Raw genomic sequence first — 23,038 nt, 5'->3', positions numbered from 1 at the left:
TATAAAATTAAGTATTAGAAGCTGAGTATTGTGGGTTTTGTCTGTAAGAGCACTATGACCTACTTGTAATGTCAGTGCTATAGTTCCCTAATTAGATGAAAAGGCAACATACTTTTTAAATCTAATGGCTGGCAACCAGTGTTATATAATATATATAAATATATTTACCTTCCCAAATTAATACTCTTTCATACACATCTGAAAAACACCATAGTGGGTGTGATTTTTGTAATTTTTAAACACTTCAGAAGGTAAGGCACTCTCCCTCCCTAGGAAATACTACACAGGTTATTTCTCACTCTTTCCAGAACAACCAAGCAAGGTCCCTATAAAACTGCCATATTTTTTGCCATATTTATGCAACTGTTTGTCATCTCCCCACACACAAAAACCAGTCCTGAAATCCACAGGTGAAATGTGATCCTTCCTTAATTAAACTTCCATCAGCTTTCTCACATTAATCTAACTAGCAATTTTATGTCCTGTTTCTGAGCTTTTAAGATAACCTTACCTTTTAATTCCCAGAAATGGTAATTTTGATTACCGTTGCTCTCCTAAGGTATCTTTGAAAGAGCTGCTTCCTACCAGAAAGGCTTGCTATTTCACACTTATTTTTGTTTAGTCTCTCATTTAAGCATAATTTAAACTTAATTCATGCAAAGCATTTAGGTGTTACTGGATCTCATTTTTGTAAGTAATTTCTCTGAACCATCTCCCAAAGTGAGATCACTGCCCATAGCTGCTACTTTATGGGGCAGTCTAATCCATGTTTCAGCTCCAGAAAAGGATTTGCATGTAGTCTAGCTCACTTAAAGGTCCAACATTTGGTCCTTCGGCAATGTTGAGGAAGTTATGACCCAAGTTGTGGTACCTCTTGGACTGGGTGGATGTAACAACAGCCAGAACTTTGTCCAGATTAGAAGCAGCTGCCTTTTCACATGGATGTTTTTTAATAACTGTTCCACTTTAATACCAATTTCCTACTACCTAAATCTTGTTTTTTTCAAAGACTTTTTGTCAAATAAAGAGTGTGTGAACCATTGAGATTACATATAGTTAAGCTGTGATGGTCTGTGCTACTCTTGCAACTTGTCCAAGTATCCAGCACAAACAGAGCTGTTTTGCATGGGAGAATTCTCACAGAAGAACTCACCTGTAAGATTTGACAGGTAACTATTACAGAATAGTTATATTAATAGTTATAGTTATATTAATAGAATACTCCAAACTGTATTATTTGGGAGATGAAAAATGGGTTGCTAACAGCAAAGGGAAACTGTAGGGGCAGTTAAGAACAGTAAACCATCTTTTTTGTGTAAATTGCATTCACATTGGCTGTGAATTTCATATTTTGATTCATCAGGATGCCATTAGCAGAGCACTTAGTAAAGGTGATCCCTAGTGTACTACAGTCCCAAGCAGACTGTCAGAATTGTGGACTAGCCTGAGAGAAGGCTGGAGCCTAGAATGACAGGTAATTGCTGCAGAGTTGTGGTTGACAGCATTGAGAATTGCAAGTCAGAAGAGGATTTCCCTCTTTCCTTTAGAAACATGATTTTATCAGATGGCTTACCTACCTTTGCAATAAGCATAGGAAAATACAGGCCACTATGCAGATACAGCTAATATTAAAAAACTACAATTACCAATTTGCTGCATCGTCTTTCCATTAACAAGGTTGGGTCATACATGGAGTTAGACAAGCAAATTTATCTCTTCTTAGCTTTGTGTGGAAAGTAAAGTGTTAGTTGTTTGCCTGTTTTTATTTTTAACCTATGAGGTAAGCATTTACATTAATGTATTATGCTGTAGCTTAGATAGCTAGTAAGCCACCCACAAGGTCACCTCTCTGTCACTTCTACCTACTTGCTTAGCCAAAAAGTTAATGCAGTCTTCTCTTAAAAGCCTGGATTCCTTTATGGAAATTGCAGTTGCCATCAGTATAAAGTGTAGCATGCTTCCAAATCAAAACTATAATGATACATAGCTGTACATCAACAGTTTGCTGTATGGCCAGCATTAGTTCATGATCCATGCGTTTCAGACTTGACCCTTGGTAGCTAAGTACAGGCAGCAGTTTGAAAGGAAAAGCAGTGTTCAGGGTTGGGCAAATTGATTTCTGAAAAAAAGCATTTACTAACCTTCATTAAAATCTATGTCTGTCTTAAGATCCTGCTGATAAATAGAGCACCAGCACTGGCTGATTGTGTGTCATAGTCCCTTAGCTGCATTGCTTTTGAGCTCGAGAGCTTTCCCATCTGCTCTTTGGGACATTTCAGTCTGTATTTGTGTACTATCCAGCACACTGGCATCCCAATAACTGTTGGGTCAGTATATTGTATTGTCATAGTTGTCCTTACTATTGTTTGATATCACTGTATTATGCAGCTTCACAACAAACAGAAAATTCCAAATCACCACAGATCCAGGTGTGTGACATTCTAATTAGCACTAAGTGCATTTGTTAAAGGCACAAAGGTTTTAAAATGTCAGGACAGATCCTTCACTAAGAAGGCTGTTTTATTGAAGACACAGGCCAGTTTTACTCGTATTTTATAATAAGAAGCAAATCTATTGTATACACTTTCCTAGCTTTTACCCACTTTTGAAATCCCTGGCTCTGTTTTAGTGGATGTAATATCTCTGTCTGATTTGCTTTGGCAAATATAAGCAGGTATATTATTCCACCTCCAAAAGGAGTTGTAAAGGTTTAATTACCCGCAATAAATATTTCAGACTTCTTGCTTTAGGCATATGCACAGGTAATTTACAAACAGGCACATCACATTCTTTAGCAAATAATTTCTAAGAACGTATATTCCAATAAAGTAGTTGTCACATATTTTATGTTCTGTGCATAGCAATCTTGACAAATTCATTTTGTTACCAACTACTCATGCCTGGGATTAACAAGAAAAGAAAATGGCATGAAGTTTGAACATCTGTCTTCATTACTCAAAGCATTTCAGTTTCTTTCTCCTATGAAGATGATGATCAAATCAGATATGCTACAGAGGGTGTCTGAGCAATATGTATAACCTTAATGAATAAACAGCTCAATTTGAAATCCTGGCAATGAGGTAGTTGTGTTCTGCCTTTTTGCTTTCATACAACAGCTCTAAAATATTTGCTTGAGCATCCTGAAGTTGTTACTTTCAGAGCAGCTCAGAGGGGCTTGGCACAGACAGGTGAAGTAGGGCAAGGTATGCTTCAAAATTAACAGTCATTCCTGCTATGAGGGCAATGGCATTAGTGAGAAGCCAGAAAGGACAGGCTTTCTCTCATGGAACGTAAGGGCTTCTGTCTGGGGAAGGATGAGATGCCAACAGCAGCTGTAATGCCTCGGAGATGATAGAAGTGACAAGCGCAGAGCTGGCTCAATATATTTTTTTTTAAACTGGCTAGTCTATTGACCTACATAAAATGCCTACAGCATTCTTTTAGTGGTAGAAGCAGTTAGTTGAAAGAAATACCTGCAACTTAAATATTCCTGCTAATCTGACTGAAAAGGAGCAAATGCACTAATGAACAATGAGACCCTTGGAGTCAGGCTCCATCCTTTGCCTCATTGTCCCATAGTCAGTTACAGAATTCTCAGAGAGGACACAGGCCCTCTGTCCACAGGTTTATGGACAAACCTTTGTCCACAGGTTTATGGACAAGGCAGAAATTGAAGATTTGTTTGATTTGTCATTTGGAAGTGCTTAGTAATCCTCTGCTGCCATTCTGTTCCAAAATTGCAGCGTAATCAGTTGGCACCTATACCCTTCTTACTGCTCTTTACGTATACTGGCTGTAGCAGAGGAAAAAAAATCAATAGGGCATACCAAGGAAGATGATGCATTACTTAGAAAAGAGCAAATTATATCGCACAGGGGAGAAGAAATGGAAGATTACCTCTTACTTTTTTTTGTTAAATTGCACTCATAGGTTGAGGGTGTAGTCTGTGGTGCACCCATCAAGCTGTATGGATAAGTTTAGACAAACCAAGTGATGTACAATACAGTTCAGAGCTAACTGGGAAATATTCTCTACTGTATTAAGAGTATTTGACTAGCATCATCACATTTAAACATGCCCAAATGGCCAGGTCTTAAATACTAGTTTTTTATTCACTAGAATTTCTAAGACTGAATTTAGTTAAGATTTTATGTGAACTATGGTATGTCATCAAATAAGGCATTTTTTTCTTATTGCAACTGTCCATGTAAATATTCTGTAAAAAGGAAAACATTTTACAAGATAGAAAAATAGTATTTTAAATCAAAGCTGAGCACTGTGGCAATAATAGTCTTCTTGATAAGATGCAAAATACACACATGATTTATCTGTAACCACTATATTTCATACTTCAGGCTTAGCCATGTGAAAAGACTTCCAATGACAAAGTTTAACAGACCAGAAGAAAAACAACCATTTAGATTCACGAATAGAAATACTAACATTGTAGAGTACAAGTTAGGGTAAAAATTAAGACAATGACCTGTGACACAAGTAACTGAAGTCAGTGCTAAGTTTCAGCATACTTGTTTTTTTGATAGGTTTCAGGGCTATTTCAACCATACAGAAACCTGACAGACACATCAATGCTTTTGGAAAAGAGACACAAACTACAGAAGGTACTTTATTTTGAATATCTCCCTGGGGTAGCTAAATACAAATCAATACATCATTAATGGAAGTAATGGATCAAAACTTACATGTCCAGAGACATTCAGTTAAGGCAGTAGCTGCTGATACTGTTGTTCGAAGAATGATCCAAAATGTGTCTAGAAAACAGTGGACTAAAATACTGTTTTCATTATCTTTATTTAGAAATGAGGAGTCAGACATGGATAAATACATACTTTCACCACCAGAAAGGAAATAAGAGTGCTCTGCAGCGAAAAAGAGAGGTACAGGCTAGTTTGGTGCACACTGTTTATATGATAAAGCAGTGAAAGCTTTTCTGATGTTGGCAACAAATGCAGAAAAATTGTTAGTTTCTCTCAGTTTGAGCTGTAACTCTGCGATACAGTCCAGAGGAGGAGTACAGGAAGTCACTAAAATGACACAAATATGCAACACATTAGACTACTATTAAAAAAAATAAATCAATATTAGTGCTCTTCCATGCTTATGAAATATTAATGTAGTTTGTTATCTTTTTATGTTTTAGCTCCCACCTGCATTATTTTTGAGTAGCCTCATTTTTTTTCAGCAAAGAGAAAGCCTCAAAGAATGTAACTGGTTTTTTGATTTCCTGACCTGTCACTCAGTGCTATGCTCCCACTTGAGTTGTTACAGCAACTCCCAGGAATCCATAGCCTGCTCAAAAACTGAAATGCATTCCTAAACCATTTTGTTGCTCTGCAGGCAAGCTGGTTGTAAACTGATGTAGCCCAGCCTGTGATAGACTTTTAACTTCATCAGTTTATGTTTGAATCAGTAAAACCAGTAATCTGTTCAGTTCATACTTACAGGCATGGCAGAGCCCCAGTAGCACCTGTCTAGAAGCTATATAGCTCAAATTTAATAACTGAAGTAAGATCCATATAGCAAAACCAGCTCTGATATCCAAAAGGCTGTGCCCTTACGAAAGGGGAATGCTGGATTTCAAGTTTTATTCTTTCACCTATATCACCTTTTTTCTGCCCTCTAGGGCTTCTGGAACAAGTTGAAATATGCCTGGCAGCATACACACCCACTCTACCATAAACAAACTAAAAAATTAAGCACCCTTATCTGTATATCCTCCTTCTCCTGCTTTGCTTGATACAAAGTAAACACCATCCCCACAAATGGAGGGGAGATAAGCAGTTGTATTTTCACATAAGTTAATATAACAAACATAATTAAAGAAACTATATTACCATTGCAAGATTTTTCATTCAGAAATTGGAAGGCAAGGATGATTTTACTCCTCTCCTCCTTGTTTTCAAATAGGGACATCAGATTTAGTTCTCTTAGTTAAGTGTTCAAATTTCACATACCTTCATAATCTCCTTGTTCATTTAGGGAAAGGGTAAACATGTATGGCTTGTCAGGATCTTTGTGGTCAATGTGTCTGAATATAAACTGCAATTGTTCATCTAAAATAAACACAAACAGAATTAATTAACACCATTAACCTCTGCTGGAGAGTCATAATGATGACTAAAAATCACAACATTAAGTTAGTTTCAATTAATATTCTTAGAACACTCACAGATCAAGCAACCACTATCTCTTTGTATGATAAATGCATTTTAACATATTTTGCCATTTGAGGGGCAGTTGTAATAGCTGAGCTAAGACAACTGACCAGGTGTGTAAGCTCGTGTGTTTTTCACTGAACAATCCAAACAATCCAACATGAACCACATTGTATCAGTGCACACAGGAACTGTGGAAACGACAGAAACTTACCGTGAATTCTACGCATCTCCAATGCAAGACGCTCTTTAAACAATGTTTTAGTCTTGCTCACTTTTTCCACTTTCTCCTTGGCAGCTTCATTTTTAGAAGATTTTACTAGAATTTTAAAATCCATAGTGAGTATGAAAGGCAAAACAAGCACATGAAAAAACATTTGGAACAGCAGAAAGGCCATAAAGAGCAAGTGTTGAGAACAACTCCTTCAATTAAAATTTACTTATTATACTCCTCTTACTTTCCATTTTCTTCATCAACTCTTCTTTAAGCTCTTGGATGCTGTCAGCCAAGTTTTTCTGTTGCTCTTCTTCTTGACTTAGCTTCAACTTTATTTCTGTCAACTGCTCTTCCTTTTCAGCTATGTATTTCCTCTGCTGGAGAATCTCTGAAAGGAGGCAAGAAAATATGAACATATACAGTTGATTAAGTACATCCCTGCTATTTAAAACGTAAGTAGTTTTAAATTATTTATATGAATAAAACATAGTGGAATGCATGCTACCTTAGCTGCAGAAAGAAGTCAGTTTAACTATACCAAGAGCAACAAATGAAAGCTGAAAGTTAAAGTTATTCCTAAGAGAAGCTACACGGTATGGAGCTTCTCTGATACTTTAATAAGATGAAACTTGTTTCTGGTGCCAGCACTACATACATCTTCAAAGCATGAAAATGGTGACTCCTGCCCACAAATAATGACAGAAAGCCAAGAATGGAAACAATGACTGATAGGAGAGTTGCAGTATTTTTTACCTGATATTCTGAAGTTTACCAAATTTAGACAAGTTAACCCTAGACTGATGAACTGAGAGTATTCTCTTACTAATATGGAAAAAGCATAAATAACCTCACAATACTTACCTTTACTAAGCAATTTAATTTACTTTTCCTACTGCAGCCAGAAAATTCAGATACTTTATTGTCTTAAATACTTAAGCTCTCTGCAGAAAACTTTTACCAGACTTTTGTATTTTTGCACTATCGAAGTTTTTCAACAAACTGCTTTTGCCTTGAAATTTACATTGTAAATTTACATTGTAACCAACTCTATCTTACCCTAATTCTATCATCATTCTTACACTATTACTTACCTTTTTAAATGTGAAGTTAAAAATACTACTCAGCTGTATTGAGTTAGTTTTATAAAGGCTGGACACAATAAATAAAACACCATACTGTACCATTGTTACACTCCTGAATTTTGTCAATCATCAGGTCCTCTTCTTTCAGCTTCTTGGACCATTTCTCTGTAATGGAAAGTTACTTCAGTTATCTGAAAAAGTTTGACGATAACTTGCAAAAAGTAGAATTAACAGGAACTCAAGAGCCTTTTTACCTGAAAGAGCTTCTATAGCCTCCTTGCACGACTCTCTCAGCGCAGACGTCTGGCTGATCTGTTCAGTGCTGTAGCTGATTTTAAACTGAATCCAAAACTCTTTCATGTCTCTTTCAAAGGGTGCTATTTCATCTTCTGTCTGTTCAGGCCCCATGGCTGTACCACCCCTGTAAGCGAACAGCAGCAGGTCAGGTCACAGGAGGCGACAGCGGGTGTGACTCACGGACAAACGCTCGGGGCTGCACCTCCCGCCTCGCCGCGCTGGTGTTGCCATTGGCTCGGCGGGAGCCGCCTTTCCCTGGCACCTCTGCGAGCGCTCGGCGGCCGCTGCCGGAGCACCCCGCCCTTCCCGCCCCGCCGGCCCGGGAGCTGCCCGCCGCTGAGCCCCTCGTTAAGTCCCTGCGCTGAGCTCCGGCGCTGAGCCCCGGCGCTGAGCCCCTCGCTGAGCCCCTCGCTGATCCCCGGCGCTGAGCCCCGGCGCCGACCCCCTCGCTGAGCCCCCTCGCTGAGCTCCGGCGCCGACCCCCTCGCTGAGCCCCTCGCTGAGCCCCCTCGCTGAGCTCCGGCGCCGAGCCCCTCGCTGAGCTCCGGCCCGGGCCAGGCCCGCACCCACCGCGTCCGAGCTTCCCGCCACCAACGGCCGCTCCGCACCGCCCCGCAGCAAGCGCGCCGCTGATTGGCTGAGCCGCGCCCCGGGCCCGCCGGGCCGTTGCTGCGGTGCCGCGCGCGAGGCGTGGCCGCCATGGTGAGGCGCGGCCGCCGTGAGGGGAGGGGCAGGGCGGGCCGGGGCCCTGAGGGGGCGGCTGCCGGGAGGGGGCGGCTGCCGGGAGGGGGCGGCTGCCGGGAGGGGGCGGCTGCCGGGAGGGGGCGGCTGCCGGGAGTCCCTCCGTTTCCCCACCTGTTGGCATCGAGATGTTTTCTCAGGGTCTGCTCATGGGGCGATGGCGGGGCTGCGTGTGGGGCCGGTGAGGGAAACAGCCTTCTGGGTGCTGAACAAACAGCCCGGCTCTCTTACTCTCCTTTGAAGGCACAGCTTGTTTGCAGTGTCTGGTTGACTCACGGAACACTTGCGGTAACCGGTCCTAAATTTTGTGAGGTTCCGAATTGCTTTTTAATTCGCCCGGCCTGCATTCTCTCAAGAAAGTGGACGAAGCTCGTTCTGACTGGAGGCTGGCCTGCTGGGGTAATTCCGTCCTTTTTGGTGTGAGCAAACCCACCGTACAGCAGCCCTGCCTGTACCGAGTCAAACATTTGCCATCAAACTCTGTCATTGTGAGTTTGCTCTTTATGGCAGTGTGGCTGGCTTTTCTCCAGTTGTTTATATTCCCTTTTAGCTCTTGATAAGCTCTGGTTTGTGATCCGAGGTAGCAGCCTTCAGTTTATCATGAAAGCTACTTTTATTTATTTTGTTACCATAACTAACCAATTACTCCTACCTTTAGTTTATCCCAATGCTATTTAGATAATCTCAGAATAATGTAAATGTAGCATGGCTCTGAGGTTTGCTGTCTAAAAGTATTAATTACTACCTGCCACCCTCCGGATGCATAGTAAAGTCTGAACTGGCACCACCAACTATTAGTTGCATTACTCTTGTACAAACTTCTTGTATAGACACTCCTACCCTACTGTATTCCTGTCTCGTTTGACTTGGACACACCATCCTCCAGATTTCACAGTTTCCTTAGCATTATTCCTAAAACTAATAGACCCCTGTTTCTCACCTGCTTCATACTTAAACATACTGAAGTTGGGCTGGTCCAAGAATGATTACCTAGCCATGTATGAATTTGGGCACTATGGAGCCTATACCTTATGACTTTTTTTTTTTATGGAGCCTATACCTTATGACCTTAGGAACATTTCTCTCCTAGCCAAGTGCATGCTGTTAGTATAAAGTTTCAGAGTTGCCCCTGACTTCATTAGCTATTATTATTTCAGATTATAATTTTCTGAATACACAATTTTCCTAGACACTGGAGTTTAATATATACAAATTAATCTAATCTAAACAAGTCCTATTTTCTTATCCATAATCTTTTGGTGGGCTCTGGAGCCTGGTCTCTTCTGAATCCTTTTGTTAACACAGAGAATGGCACTAGCCCCACAGTAGCTGGCACTAGCTCAAAAATGTTAGGTATCTTTTTTCATCAGTGAATTTTTCTAGATTTCATTAGTCCTATTCCTTTGTTTTACACCTTCACCCACCAAAGACTAAACATAGCCTGTGATATTTACTGGCAAAATCCATACCACAATTGATTTATTTTCTGATAGATTTAGAGGTTTTGAGAAACATGAACTGTACTATAACCTAACTTCAACCCTACTCACTACTCTCCACAGTCAGTTTACCAAGTGTTTGTTTCAGGGAAGCACAGTGATTTTGGCAAGTATTAGTTTTCTGTTCAAACTGACAGCTCTTGCCAGCTACAAACAGGAATGTAGCCTCATGACCCAAACTAGTGCAGGTCAGATGCTTTTCCAGTCCTCTGCTAGGTCTGACTCAAGACGCTCCATAGACAGAAATGTTGTCAGCTAAGCCTCCCTAATGCTTGTTATGAAATGTTTTTGTCTAAGTATCTGTCATAGCAAGCCACAGAGTAGGCACAGATGGAAAAAAGTTCCAACCATTATTTACCCAATTTTTAGCACTATGAGTTTGGCTGGGGACAACTGTGCTATGTACCAGTTTTCTGCATTTTCTAGCTCTTCATGGGTGTCCTTTTAACCCCAGGCTACTTGGTTAAACTCAGGGTTCCAAGGGGCACAGCAGCAGGGTGACAGTTCCCTGCAGTCAAACCAGCAAAAATCTGTTGCTATATTTTATTGCTAACAGAAAGTCCATCCTGGGTTGTTCCAGTGCTGGGTTAAGCGGCAGCTGAAAAGTCTAGCTCAGGGTTGGAGGAGCTACTGCAGCTTAGAAGGACACTGCTAGAGAAACACAAAATGGAAGTGCTGGTGCTAAGAAACACAGTCAGCTACTTCTTGAGACAGGTTTCTGACTGCCTGGACTGGGGTTGGCATAGGGCTGATTTTAAGAATTAGAGAAGGCTAGTTTCAGGGATTAGAGAATGACTGTAAAACAGGGATCTTATTGGAAAGGGAAGTTAAAAAATGAGCTGGAGATTGTTGCCCTATTGGGTCCAGTTCCATTTCTGCCTGCAGTTCATGGAACTTGAAGGAATTCTATCCTCTCTAAGTTGCTTCTAATTTCTAAAGGGTAGCTCTTCATCCTTACAGTGAGTAAAACTCCTTAGATGTCACCTTTTCTTAGACATGCCAGAATTGTATTCCATGTGTTTGCATCATTTATACTGTTGCACATACAAACACAAACTAATGTAAACAAGTACTGAGCTCTGGCAGTTATAGTGCACAGATTAGTTTTGTTGGTTTTGTGTATTTGCATAATTAAATTTATAGTAGAGTAATGACTGTGTGAATTAAGAAAGATCAGATTAAGGTGGCAGAACAAAGAGAAGGAGACTGGGTCATGTTAGCTATTGCTAAGCATGTATCGGTCAGTCAAACCCTAAAAAAAGCCTGGGTCCAGTGAGGAATGCTTGAGGGCATGGGATAAGAAAGAAAGTAAAAAACAAGAGAGAGAAAGCACAAGCTTCTTGAAATATTCTTCTCTTCCTAATTAAAAAATCAAGGTGTATCTTCTCAGTGTTCCACTTAGAAAATCACCTAAGAAAATAGCTGTCAGCTGTTGTATACAGTGTCTGCTGATGAACTTAGTAAATTGCTCATTAAACCTTGTAGTTGGTCCAGTGCCAGTGGAAATATTGGTGTGGAAATTAATGTTATTGTTCAATTAACTAAGCATAATGTACCAGAAAGGTAAGCCCAGTACATAGGCCTCCATTAACAGTGTTTTAAAAAATGTTTGCTTTGCTGGCTTTTCCCTCCCTTGCAAACATTTACCTAACATCTGATGACCATTATGTAATATTTGCTCTAATATGTAAGGTGCAAGGGAGCCATAAACATTTTATCCTTCCTTCAGTGGATCATCAGCATGAGTCTTGTTTTTACATTTTATGTGTGTGTTTATATATGCATATATATACACACACACACATATATATATAAGCCCTCTGGTTTTGTATGTCTTGGAAAACATCATAAATCAAGAAATCATCAATAAATTAAAAATTATATGAAAAGATAGCATTTTAAAGGTTTTTTTCTTTGAACTAAGAATTAATCTGATTATATGAAGGCCAAACCTGTGCTCTAAAAGACATGTCTAAAAGAGTGATTTTTACTGTTGTTACTGTAAGTCTTACTTATCTTTAAAAGTGAAGTACTTTTGCAGTAAAAAAATGAAGCAAAAGGACATTTTCTGTAGCAGTAAGGTATAAAGAGTTATTAGAGAGAGATTTCTAAACAAGTGTTGTCTTGGGAAAGTACTGGGAGAGGGAAAATTAATTCCATCATTCATTTATATAACAAGTGCTGCAGACTCTGAAAAACAGTAAGGTATACAGCTTAGCAAGAAACAAACCTCCTCAAATATTTTCAGCTCAAAAGCTAGGAATTTTTTTTGTTGTTGAAATATCATGAAATTTTGCATTTGGAAGGGTTTTCCTTGAAATCAGATAACACTAATTGAAGTGAATACTTTGGTCAATATATAGAAAAATATTGTAGTTATTCAGAAGCAGTGCACAGAACTTTTAAGGTTTGCTAAATGGCTTAATGCAATTGGTAGCAGTAAACATAGAGGATTTAAATCTGCTAAATTTTTTTTTTAAACCAGACTATTAATAGCTAAAGTAAATGGGAGTAGTTAAAGTAAATGTGATATTGTGTCAGGAAGAGAAATCTTGTACGTCCATTTAATTGTCATGCCTTATTTGTTGAATCTACTTAATGTTTCCATGTGACTTTCCTGACCACACATCATAAAGCCCTCTTAAGCCATTAAGCCCCTCTTCAGCAAAAACAGTTAAGTAGTTCACATCTTTTTCTCCACAGCTTTTGCAGTTTAGCTTGAAGTGCATGGAAAGAGTGTTAGGGAAGCATGCAGTACATATATAGAGCTGCTTTTGTCTTCTGACTCACAGTGTTTCAAATACACAGATAATAATTTGATAGAAGACACATCAGAATATTAGAGCTTGATAAAGAGCTTGAAGTTTTCCTCTTGCCATCTGATAATATCAGAAGTTGGTATCATGAGGGTTTTAGTATACATTTAATCTCTTGCAGAAAAAGCTGTTTTCATTAAGCCACCTGAAATGAACATAATCTTGTATGATACAGTTATTAGTAGTAATATTGATAAATATGATATGCTAATATATTACCTGCTGTAATATTTTAAACTCCTTCTGTGTGGCAGAATCTGTTTGCTCTTGGCTGTTTGTCCTGGAGAGCTGCTCTGCTTCACTTGACAACACTTCAGGGAAGTACTTGATTATCTGTTCTCAACCTTGCTCTGGTTTGTAAAGCAGGTCTCATTTCTGTTGGGCTGGGCAGCAAGAATGGGGGCTGCAGCTCCTGCTTGGCAGAGGGGTGTAGGACTGGCGTCATGTAAGCAGTGCACAAGAATGGTGGTACTGAAAGGTGACTCAGAGACTGAGCATCCTCTGCATTGTGCCCTGCATTAACAGGCTTCTTGTATGAAGAAAACAGTTGTTTTTCAGTGTTTTAAGAATATTGCTGCTCTAAAAATAAACCTAGAGCTCTACAGCATTATTGGTATGTGGATGCTGGTTGTACTTTCCCTGACTGAAAAAATGTGTTGTGCAAAATATTAGTTGCAGCATGGTAGCCAAGTTCTGTTTCAAAGTGAAATGTACAGCTTCAGTGACAGTTCTGCAAAGGTCAGTTACTTGTGTATTCTTTCTATCCTTTAAACAGGCAACTCTTAATGAAGTACACACATTACCAATGTCCATCCTACAGAGAAATGAACTGTGAAAAAATTTAAGCAAACATGTTCCAACTGTTCATACAAAGGATTGCACAGGTCACACACTGTGTTTCCACAAAACTTTCCCCACAATTTGCTGCTGCTCAGCATGTACTTCACTTAGCTTCCTACAATTAAAATTTGCAAACAAAAAAGCTTTCCAGTGCTAACAGACTCATGTGCTTTCCTGGAGATTTGGAGCCACGTGTTTCAGGAATGGCTGGGTACACCAGGCCCATATGATATAAAGGCAACGTCAATCACCTTCTCTCACTTTTTAATAGCTCCCCTCCATGGTTCTCATTCTTGGTCACTAGAAACTTAAGATTAAAGAAACTTTACTATATTGCAAGTACAGTTTAATCCATTAAGATGGATCTCCTTCATAGCAATGGCGTGCTTATCATTCAGCATTTACAGAGGGACTACAGGGCTTACCAGGATTTCCTTAATTTTATGTCTCATGTTGGCGATCCCCGGAATATATTTTCAATTTATTTTCCTCTTTGGTTTCAGCTCAACCAAGTGGTTGGTACTAAAATGATATGGGTGGCAGTCATTGGTGATTGGTTCAACCTCATATTTAAATGGTAAGAAGTTGGATTTATTTTAAAATTTCGTATTTTTAATAATAGTTACTATGTGTACCTCAAGTTTAGAAAACTATCTGTGAATAGTGTACTAATGGACTTTCACTGATAATTATAAAATAGGAATTCACAATGAAGATATTTAAGATATCTTAATGTTTGAAATGTCATTGTGATGAGAAGAACCTGTAGAACTATTATAGGATAGTTTTGGAAATATAACTCTTCATATTCTTTGTAACATTATTTATCATGCTTTGCTGAGGCCTTCGTATGTAAAAATGTTTTCACTGAATTTATGCTTTATTTTTATTTTATTTTTTGTCAGGATTTTATTTGGCCATCGCCCATACTGGTGGGTGCAAGAAACGATGATTTATCCTAATCAGTCAAGCCCATGCCTTGAACAGTTTCCTATAACGTGTGAGACTGGACCAGGTAAGAAATGTTGGAGATTACATTAGTACATTTAATAGGGATAGTGGCTTCAAGGGGGAGAGAATGTGACTAATAAAGGTCTTATATGATACACAAATCTCAGAGCTCACGTATAAAATAGCACAAAAAACAAGTAGAGGAAAAGGAAGAAATACAGTAGGTAGGTATTTGCCGTGTGACAAGAATATTTACTTCATTGCCCTTAAAAGGTGCAAGGGAGGGGGATTTATTTTAAAAATAACTACTACTGTAATGAACTGGCATATTGGGAAGAAATTTTCACAAAACCTTTGAAATACATTGTTCAATGTTTTCCAAGACAGACCATGGGGCTGATGAGTTGAGGGCTTGTTCATTTTTGCAAGAAATATTCAAACCCCAAAAACTGAGTCGGTGGTTCAGTGTAAATAACAACAGTCTCAGCAATCAATGATATGATGTATCATGAATAGGAAAGGGAACCACTCTTCCCAGAACCAGACACTGGCACTGAATGTATGTGGGAGTATGTGTACAAATATATGGGGAAAAATTATTTTTAAGATGTACTTTTTCAATATATTTTCACTTTTTATGTCTCATTATCTTCTCTGTGGAACTCAAATGCAATACTGCTGAAGTTAAATGAACTTGTGCAATCCTATTGTGTGAAATAAGATGAACTTGTTTGAGCAAACTAAATTAGTTTAATTCACTGTCCAAGAATATACTGACTGTGGAAATTAATGTGCTTTGCATCTTGTCAATGCCACTGAAAGCTTTCAAGCAGTGTGCATAGCTGTATTTTGTTAACAATATCCTGCATTACATCTCATTGTAATTGTGAACGTGAAGCTTAAGCCCTTGTATGAGGCAGGGTTTAATAATGCCTGGTCTCTATGTGATCTGCAGTCTCTTTCAAGTCAGTTCATTTGGGACCTAATGCAAAGTATTCATGTCCTTCAGATCTTATCAAAAGCCTTCAGAACTGAGCCTGTTCAGTGCTGCATGGTTCCAAGCCCTGGCTCAGGAGACAGTCAGCGTGTTTCATTTTGATTCCTTGAACCAGAAGACGTTTCTTCTTGTTACTTTCTTTCTGAAAGGTCATTCCTATTTCTGTCCAGTGGGTACAACTGTCATATTGACTCCTTCTTTGCACTTATAATGACCACATTTTCTCCCACCTCCAGACTTATCCTGGACCATTAACACTGACACTGACCTGTTTCTCATTAGCAAGAGGAGGTGCAGTCAGTGCAGCTGTTATGTGCACACAGCCATTGTGTGAGCTTACATGGTACTTCACACGCTTTTTAAATAGAAATTTATATTAAAATATTAGAGAAGCAGCCACAGACATGAGAAAGGCAGATCCAAATACTGCTAGGATAGCCTGAAGCCCAAACTCCTTGTCTCAGCAAAAGGGAAAGCTGAGGGAACTGTTCATATGACTACATGGCAAACAGGCTAGGACCTGAGTTTGGTTTGTACTTCTGAAATTAACTGAACTAAAACCCTGCAGCCATTTTTTCTGTGCTATTTGTAAGGCTTTAAGAACATAATCCTTAAGGTGGAATTTATGCTGTTTGTAGTAGGTAATTTGCAGAAGATCTATGGAATATTATTCTTACATGACATTTTCCTAGATGACAGCAAAGACAAGCTTTTCCAATGCTGGCATAAAACATTACTGCTTCCTTATCAGTGACATTTGTTCTGCTGTGAGGTTTAGGAGTGCTCGTCTGTTAGGAAAATTAACAAAAGAGCTGGTAGAATGACTCTAAAGGTACCACCAAGCAGAACAGCAAAAATGAATGCAGGGAGTCAGAAATAATTGTGCTTGTCCTGGCTAGACATTTCTGCTTTGCTACTTCACTGAAATTTTCTTTTACTCCACACCCTACTAGATAGTGCTGGATCATAACACATTCTCAAACCAAAATTATTTATTATGACAGTGAAATAACCCCGTCCCTTCTCTTTTGTCTACACAGAAAGCCAAGCTGTAAAGGTCCAGGAACTACAGATTCCAGTGAACTAATTTTCCCTCTTTCCCTATTTTGATTTGTTGAATGTAAATCTGGTGAACAGGGGAAAGGAAGTACAGGGTAATTTTAGGAATCACTTCCCTTGTATCATACCAGCATACCTTGTTTCTTGTTAATTTTCACAGTTGTAGGAACTTCTGTGTGGCTTCATATTGTTTCCAGAAAAATCAATTAATTTTTTTAAATTAAAACAAATTACACATCTATTATTATATCTTGGACTAAAAAGAAATCACCATTGTTCTCTATATGAGTGTTCCCTGTCATAGACTACTGTTGGATATGTTACAGTATCATTTCATGTACCACTTTCACTGATAATCTGTTTTCAATCTAGTTGATATGTACAGCACCTTAAAATTTATAAGATTAATCAAACTAAAGCACAAAGACACAGTTTTTCCATCATGCTTCAGACATATTTCTCAATTTATTACAAAACTACCCAAAATGTTAATTGCCTGATTTGTAATAGTGCTAATGAGACACAGCACACAATCATTAACACCATGGTAATTGCAGAAGCAGATAAAAGGCAGTGTGGAAAGGCTATCTGAAGTTACACTGGCACTTTAGTTTAGAATCTTACAAAGAGGTAAATCTCTGTTGCTCCCCTTAATTATGGAGAGGCTCATTCAAAACTTCTCTCATATGATCCTCATATATAAATTCTACATTCTGTGCTATGGCTCTAAGAGAGCCCTAGATGCTTTTTTAAAATTTGTTTTTAAACCCAAGTAATGGGAAAATACTATGTTTTCCAATCAAGATTCTTCCTCACACCAATATAAGATGATTAAGGTGTTACCTTTTTGATTTCAGACAAGTATTACAGATTCCCAGTAGATGAACCTTCTGAAAAATTCATATAGCAAAAATTAACTTTTGAGAAGCAGTTGATATTTTTTCAGCCTTCGTTAGCCATTTTGTTTCTAAATTATTAGATGCCTGACTAACTGCAAGTAGACATTTTCTGCATGACAAATGTCAGTCATCATTCTTAAGCTGAATATTTCCTTTTTGTTTTTACTAGGAAGCCCATCTGGACATGCTATGGGATCATCCTGCGTTTGGTATGTAATGGTCACAGCAGCACTTAGCTACACAGTTAGATGGAAAGATAAATCAGCTGTTACCCTTCACAGGTCAGTGTCTTTCCATGATTCTAACTCACTATATTCAGATATTTCTTTATATACATGCAGTGTTTATAATGGGTTTAATTTAAACAGATATTTACAGTCTGTTCTATCTTGTAAAAATACCCAAAACCCCTTTATTATTATCTACTTCAGCTGAAGAAAAAGTATATTAAGAGGATTTATCCGTTTGTACAGGTTGGTGTTTATCAACTTACAGACGTTGTATGCAGTATCTCTGAATCCATCCTATTAAAGGCTGTGTCACATCTCCAGTGCTGGAAATTTTTAATTCTATTAATTGTCATTATGTATTGGATTTTTTGGTTTGTACATAAATTTGCTGCTTTGATGGTCATCCTTCTTAGCCCATTTTAAAGCAAATGCACATAATGTTGACAAAATTTGCATGTGTTGCTCAGCTCTGTGTGGAAGTCTTGCAATTGCTTTGGTGGCTGTTCTTTCCAAGGCTAACAAGGTTGTTCCCACACTATGTGGATTTTGTAATGAAATAATTGAGATTTTGCATTTTGCTATGACTTCATGATGAGAAATATATGTTTAAAGTATTAGTGTTAATTTACCCTGCGGTTGATGACTTTCATCACTTAAACCACAGATGTTTCTTGGACCTGAAACTTCTGGGGTCTGTTCCTGTAACCACTCTTGATAATTTTTTAGTACTGACTTCTAGTTTTTAATAATCTGATTCTAAACTGCTCTACTTGGTAAACCTCTGCCTGGTAAAAACGTGAGCCTCACATGGTGGGGCTTGGGGTAAATAAGTAGATGAAATACCTTGTCTTAATTTTTAAGCAACTTCCTTTTCCCTCTTAGACTAACATGGTCATTCCTCTGGAGTATTTTTTGGATTATCCAGATCAGTGTGTGCATCTCAAGAGTATTCATAGCAACACATTTTCCTCATCAAGTTGTTCTTGGAGTATTTGCTGGTAATGCTGATATTTTTTTCTTTTCTTTGTAATATATATGCAACTTTTTTTTTTTTTTTAATTGAGAGAAAACAAGAGATTTTTAATAGTTCTACTCATCTTGTAGCCCCAGTGGTTCTGTCCACTCTCAGGAAAATCAGGGATTTGATAATAGTGTAAAGGTAAAACTCATAAGGTAGAATGTACCTGCTGCCTATGTAATTCACACAGTGAAGGGAGTGAGCCCTTTTCCACATGCCAGTTGATGCTGACTGTATTATGTGCACACTGCCTCAGACTAGCTCTGACTGCATTGTACTGGCTGCATCTGGTCTTTAACTGTGCTGCCTGTGTGGAAGAGATCGGAGAGGAAGTTATTCCTCTCAGAAGGAAGCTACTTGGGCCACTTCAAATGGTGTCCAGGTGCAAACTAGCATGTGTGCAATGTGGACAACACACGGTCAGGGACCTGGGGCAAAATAGAGCAAAAGGTAAATAGCAGGACAAACTCCCCTGCATGATTTAAGATGCTAAAATACCTTTTTTCAGAGTTACTTAAGCATATTTCAAATTGGTAATCAGGGAGTCCAAGCTATGAGCAGTATCTCTAGTATCTATCTGATTTTAGGGAGGGTCACCAGCGCATTGAGCAGGGGCTGCCTGCTCATGTTCTCTTTTGTGGATGCAATGCAGCCTGGGCAGCCCTGGCTAACAGCTTTCCTTCTTCACAACCAGGGTAAAATGAGTACAAGAGAAGATAGGTGTGCTCTGTGTCTTTTCCTTCAACACTCAAAGCCTGTGTGGGAACTGGTGTTGAATTCTGCATTGCTGGAGCCAGTCTTTGAGTGAGGGTCTCTTTTGGAAAAGGAACGTTCCAGTTTACATCTAATATTTGATAGGTTGTCATCTGGGAGATGCAGTCAGGCCCTAAGGTATGCCTCATATCAAAAGCCATGTAGTGCTTGGTATTTAATTTTTTTTTCCCAAAGTGGCAGTTTTGAGTGGGAGGAAAGGTTTTGTAATGTAGTGCAGAACTGGTAAATTTTGTATGTGTATGTGTGTATACATATATATACACACACACAGGTATGAAATACACAGATATATTCTTCTGTCTTCAAAAGTAAAATTACAGGGACACTGTAGAAAATGCTTCTTCAAAGTATGAGTGTGTTGTTCCCTGTAACACTGAGTTTCTAATCCGCAGGCATTCTTGTGGCAGAAGCATTTGAGCATACCCCTGCTATTCAGACAGCAAGCTTGAGAATGTACATCAAGACAAATTTGTTTCTTTTCATCTTTGCCCTTGGCTTTTATCTATCCCTCAAGCTTCTTGATATTGACTTGCTATGGTCTGTTCCAAAGGCCAAGAAGTGGTGTGCCAACCCAGACTGGATAAACATTGACACAACTCCATTTGCTGGACTGGTGAGGAACTTAGGTGCACTCTTTGGTTTAGGTCTTGGAATTAATTCTGAAATGTTCATCACGAGCTGCAAAGGTAAAAATAGCTGCAAGATAAGTTTCCGCATATTGTGTATAGCTGCTTCTTTAGCTACGCTGCAGCTGTATAATTTTGTTAAGATACCTACTCATACTGAGTATTTGTTCTACATTCTCTCTTTTTGTAAGAGCGCAGCTATGCCTCTGACTGTAGTTGCCTTGGTTCCGTACTGTGTCCACTCGTTAATGAGGACAACTGAAAAGAAACTTAATTAGGTAAAGTTTCAAAATGGTTAGAAATGTGGGAATGGATGTGAACTGCTCAAGAACCTTTGCAGAGGCGGTTTTGCTAACTCATTTTAGCCAAGGGGATGCCACTGCATCTTTGATGTACTCCTGGTAAGTAACCAGTGCATCCAAAATCAGTACACTCAAGAATGACTGTGGCAGCTCAGAAATATTAGTTGCTGATTTTATTCCTAGAAATATTGCAACTGCAGTATGGTTAGAAATGGCCCAATACTCTGGGTCATAACAAGGTTTTAAAGTATAATCAAACAGCTTTTTTTAGCTATATAGTGGTCTTTTAGTTCTGTCCATCTCTGGCTAGATGATGCTTCAAGCATCACTTGTACATAGTGATACTCAATATTTCATTTTTTTATATATAGATACTGTGTGTTAAACTGCTACATAATGGTGTGACAGTATCACACCACCTACGACTGTATGGCTGTACCCAGGCACTGTGAAAAAGGCCAGCATAGTTATAAACTAGGCTTTAGATTTAACTTATTGAGCTTCCTGAGCAAACCAGCTTCTGATTAAGTCAGATGAGAAAAAAAGTTTATTTCCATTAGACTCTGTAGAATATATTTTTGCATTACTGTGTGGTTTTTGTAATTTTTACTTTTGAAAGTGGTCATATGAACCATGAATGATACAGATCACATCTTTGATAGTGAAAATGCATAAATATTGTGTGAAAAATCTTTGGGTTCTGTACATCTACAGAGAGCAACAAATGAAGTTGTCAATAATGAAATTATCTCAGTATATGACCTCAAAAGTAATGTTCATGCTCGTGTATTGTAAAGGTAATTCTCTACTAATTCTCTCAGATCAACAGTCACAAGCCTGAATCACTGTTAGTAGTTGTGTATATTATGAAAATATGGTTGCAGACTGTCATTTCAAGTTTATATCCTTGTCAGCTTTGTTTACCGAAGCACACAAGTAACTAATATGTTGAAAATATATTTGCTATATAAAATGGATATTCTGAATAGGCAAAGGGGGGGGTACTTTTCATTTGTGTTCATTATTTGGCATCTATTGTTGTATGTTCCCTTTCAGTGGACAATCTTTAAGCAATATGTTGCTGATACCATCCCATAATAATTAGTGTACAAGCTACATATATAAACTCTTAGTATGTAAGGCTATAATATGGGTAATGAGGACTACATATATATGATCTGAAAGCAATAAGGCATAGAAGATGTAAACATGATATTGCTTCTAGACTTCCAGTTAGGTGGGAGATAATTGAAATTGAAAGGATCTTATTTAATTGGGTAAACAAGGTGAATAGTTCGGTGTTGGCCTTTGGGAATGAACAAGATACAAATTACAGAAGCAAGGCATTTTTAATTAAGAGCCTAGTAAGACTACCCTGACTTAAGAAAATGAGTCATCTGCTTTTAACAGTCTGAGGAGTATTCTGCTTTGTGCATCTCCTGATATCTTCTGTAATGGTTCTCTGAACATTTTTTTCCACAGCAGCTGACCTGAAACCAGTCTTTTCTATACTTGTGGCTCCTTAAGCAAAATTTCTAAGCTAATGTGACTAGACACAAATAGTGAAGAACAAAGACAGTTATGACAAAGATTACAGCTGTATTCAATTGTTGTGTGCTTTGTTATTCCCTATGAGCAAGATGACCTACAAGAGGCATCACAGAACAGTGGCAGGTTGGTGGAGCTGTTGTTCTGTTCCTGTCTCCTCCTGGCCAGCAGTAGGGGATTCTTTGTGCACAGTTGTCCAAGGTTCTCACAGCAGCATTTGGATTTAGTGGCAAATTTAAGCTGGGAGTTATGGGTAGCCATCAGATTTCTAGGCTTCTAATCACATTAGAGTCTCTGTTTCCCAGCACTGACAAAAAATCTTGGTGCCTCTTTTGGGGTAGACACAGCCACAAATGTAGAATGACAGCTGGTATTTCTGCAGTATTCTTCTAAGCTCCGTACAGATACGTAGGAAGACATGGGCTCTCGCTCCCTTGCTTGGAGTATCCTATTAATTCATTCTGCAACTTCAGTGCTTCAGGGAAAAGGACACAGAACAGCTTCCTGTCTGAACCACCTCTTATTTTTTCTGCAGCTATTAAAACATCACTAAAACAAAGAATGGTGGGAAACCTGAATAAATTTTACTGTCATTTTACCAGTAACTTCAGAAATTAACTGATAGTGCAATGGCCATAAAATAAGACACTTTCTGAGCAGCAATGTTGTGCTGTGGAGATTTGTGCAACTTCTTAAAGAATCTCCAAAGAGGGCTCCCAAAACTTCAAACAGAGTTAGCCTTTTCCAGAGTGGTGGGATAAACAAGTGTCAAGATATAATCTTGATATTTTGATAGAATTAGAATTGAAAATCAGGAGCCAGGCATTTAGTTGTTGCAGTGAAATTAACCTGCATGTCCCTTACTCAGGCTTTAGTAAATTTATTGCAGTTGAAAATTACAGTTAAATCCTTGTTTAAATAGACTGTGTGACCTTATTAAGAGCTCAAATTGTTAAACATACAAACTGT

At 38.6% G+C, this 23,038-nt stretch overlaps 2 protein-coding genes across 2 annotated transcripts; one reads left to right on the top strand and one right to left on the bottom strand.

Moving 5' to 3' along the window:
- Positions 1-4,790: 4,790 nt before the first annotated feature.
- SPC25 (SPC25 component of NDC80 kinetochore complex) lies at positions 4,791-8,447 on the bottom strand. Its single transcript, XM_085066535.1, has 7 exons — positions 8,340-8,447; positions 7,727-7,893; positions 7,572-7,637; positions 6,632-6,778; positions 6,388-6,492; positions 5,973-6,071; positions 4,791-5,042 (listed from the first exon to the last, which is right to left on the bottom strand). Exons 2-7 carry the CDS (start codon positions 7,878-7,880, stop codon positions 4,903-4,905), a joined length of 711 nt encoding a protein of 236 aa, XP_084922661.1. The 5' UTR covers positions 7,881-7,893; positions 8,340-8,447; the 3' UTR covers positions 4,791-4,902.
- A 5,539-nt stretch (positions 8,448-13,986) lies between these two features.
- On the top strand, positions 13,987-22,822 carry G6PC2 (glucose-6-phosphatase catalytic subunit 2). The gene is made up of 5 exons (XM_085066533.1): positions 13,987-14,242; positions 14,571-14,680; positions 17,741-17,852; positions 18,684-18,799; positions 19,986-22,822. Exons 1-5 carry the CDS (start codon positions 14,025-14,027, stop codon positions 20,495-20,497), a joined length of 1,068 nt encoding a protein of 355 aa, XP_084922659.1. The 5' UTR covers positions 13,987-14,024; the 3' UTR covers positions 20,498-22,822.
- Positions 22,823-23,038: the final 216 nt, after the last annotated feature.

The sequence above is a fragment of the Lichenostomus cassidix genome, chromosome 7 (assembly GCF_008360975.1).
Source record: "Lichenostomus cassidix isolate B80296 chromosome 7, HeHo_3.0, whole genome shotgun sequence".
Taxonomy (NCBI): Eukaryota; Metazoa; Chordata; class Aves; order Passeriformes; family Meliphagidae; genus Lichenostomus; species Lichenostomus cassidix.
Note: the sequence above shows the minus strand (reverse complement) of the source record. Positions and strands in the feature narration are given on the sequence as shown.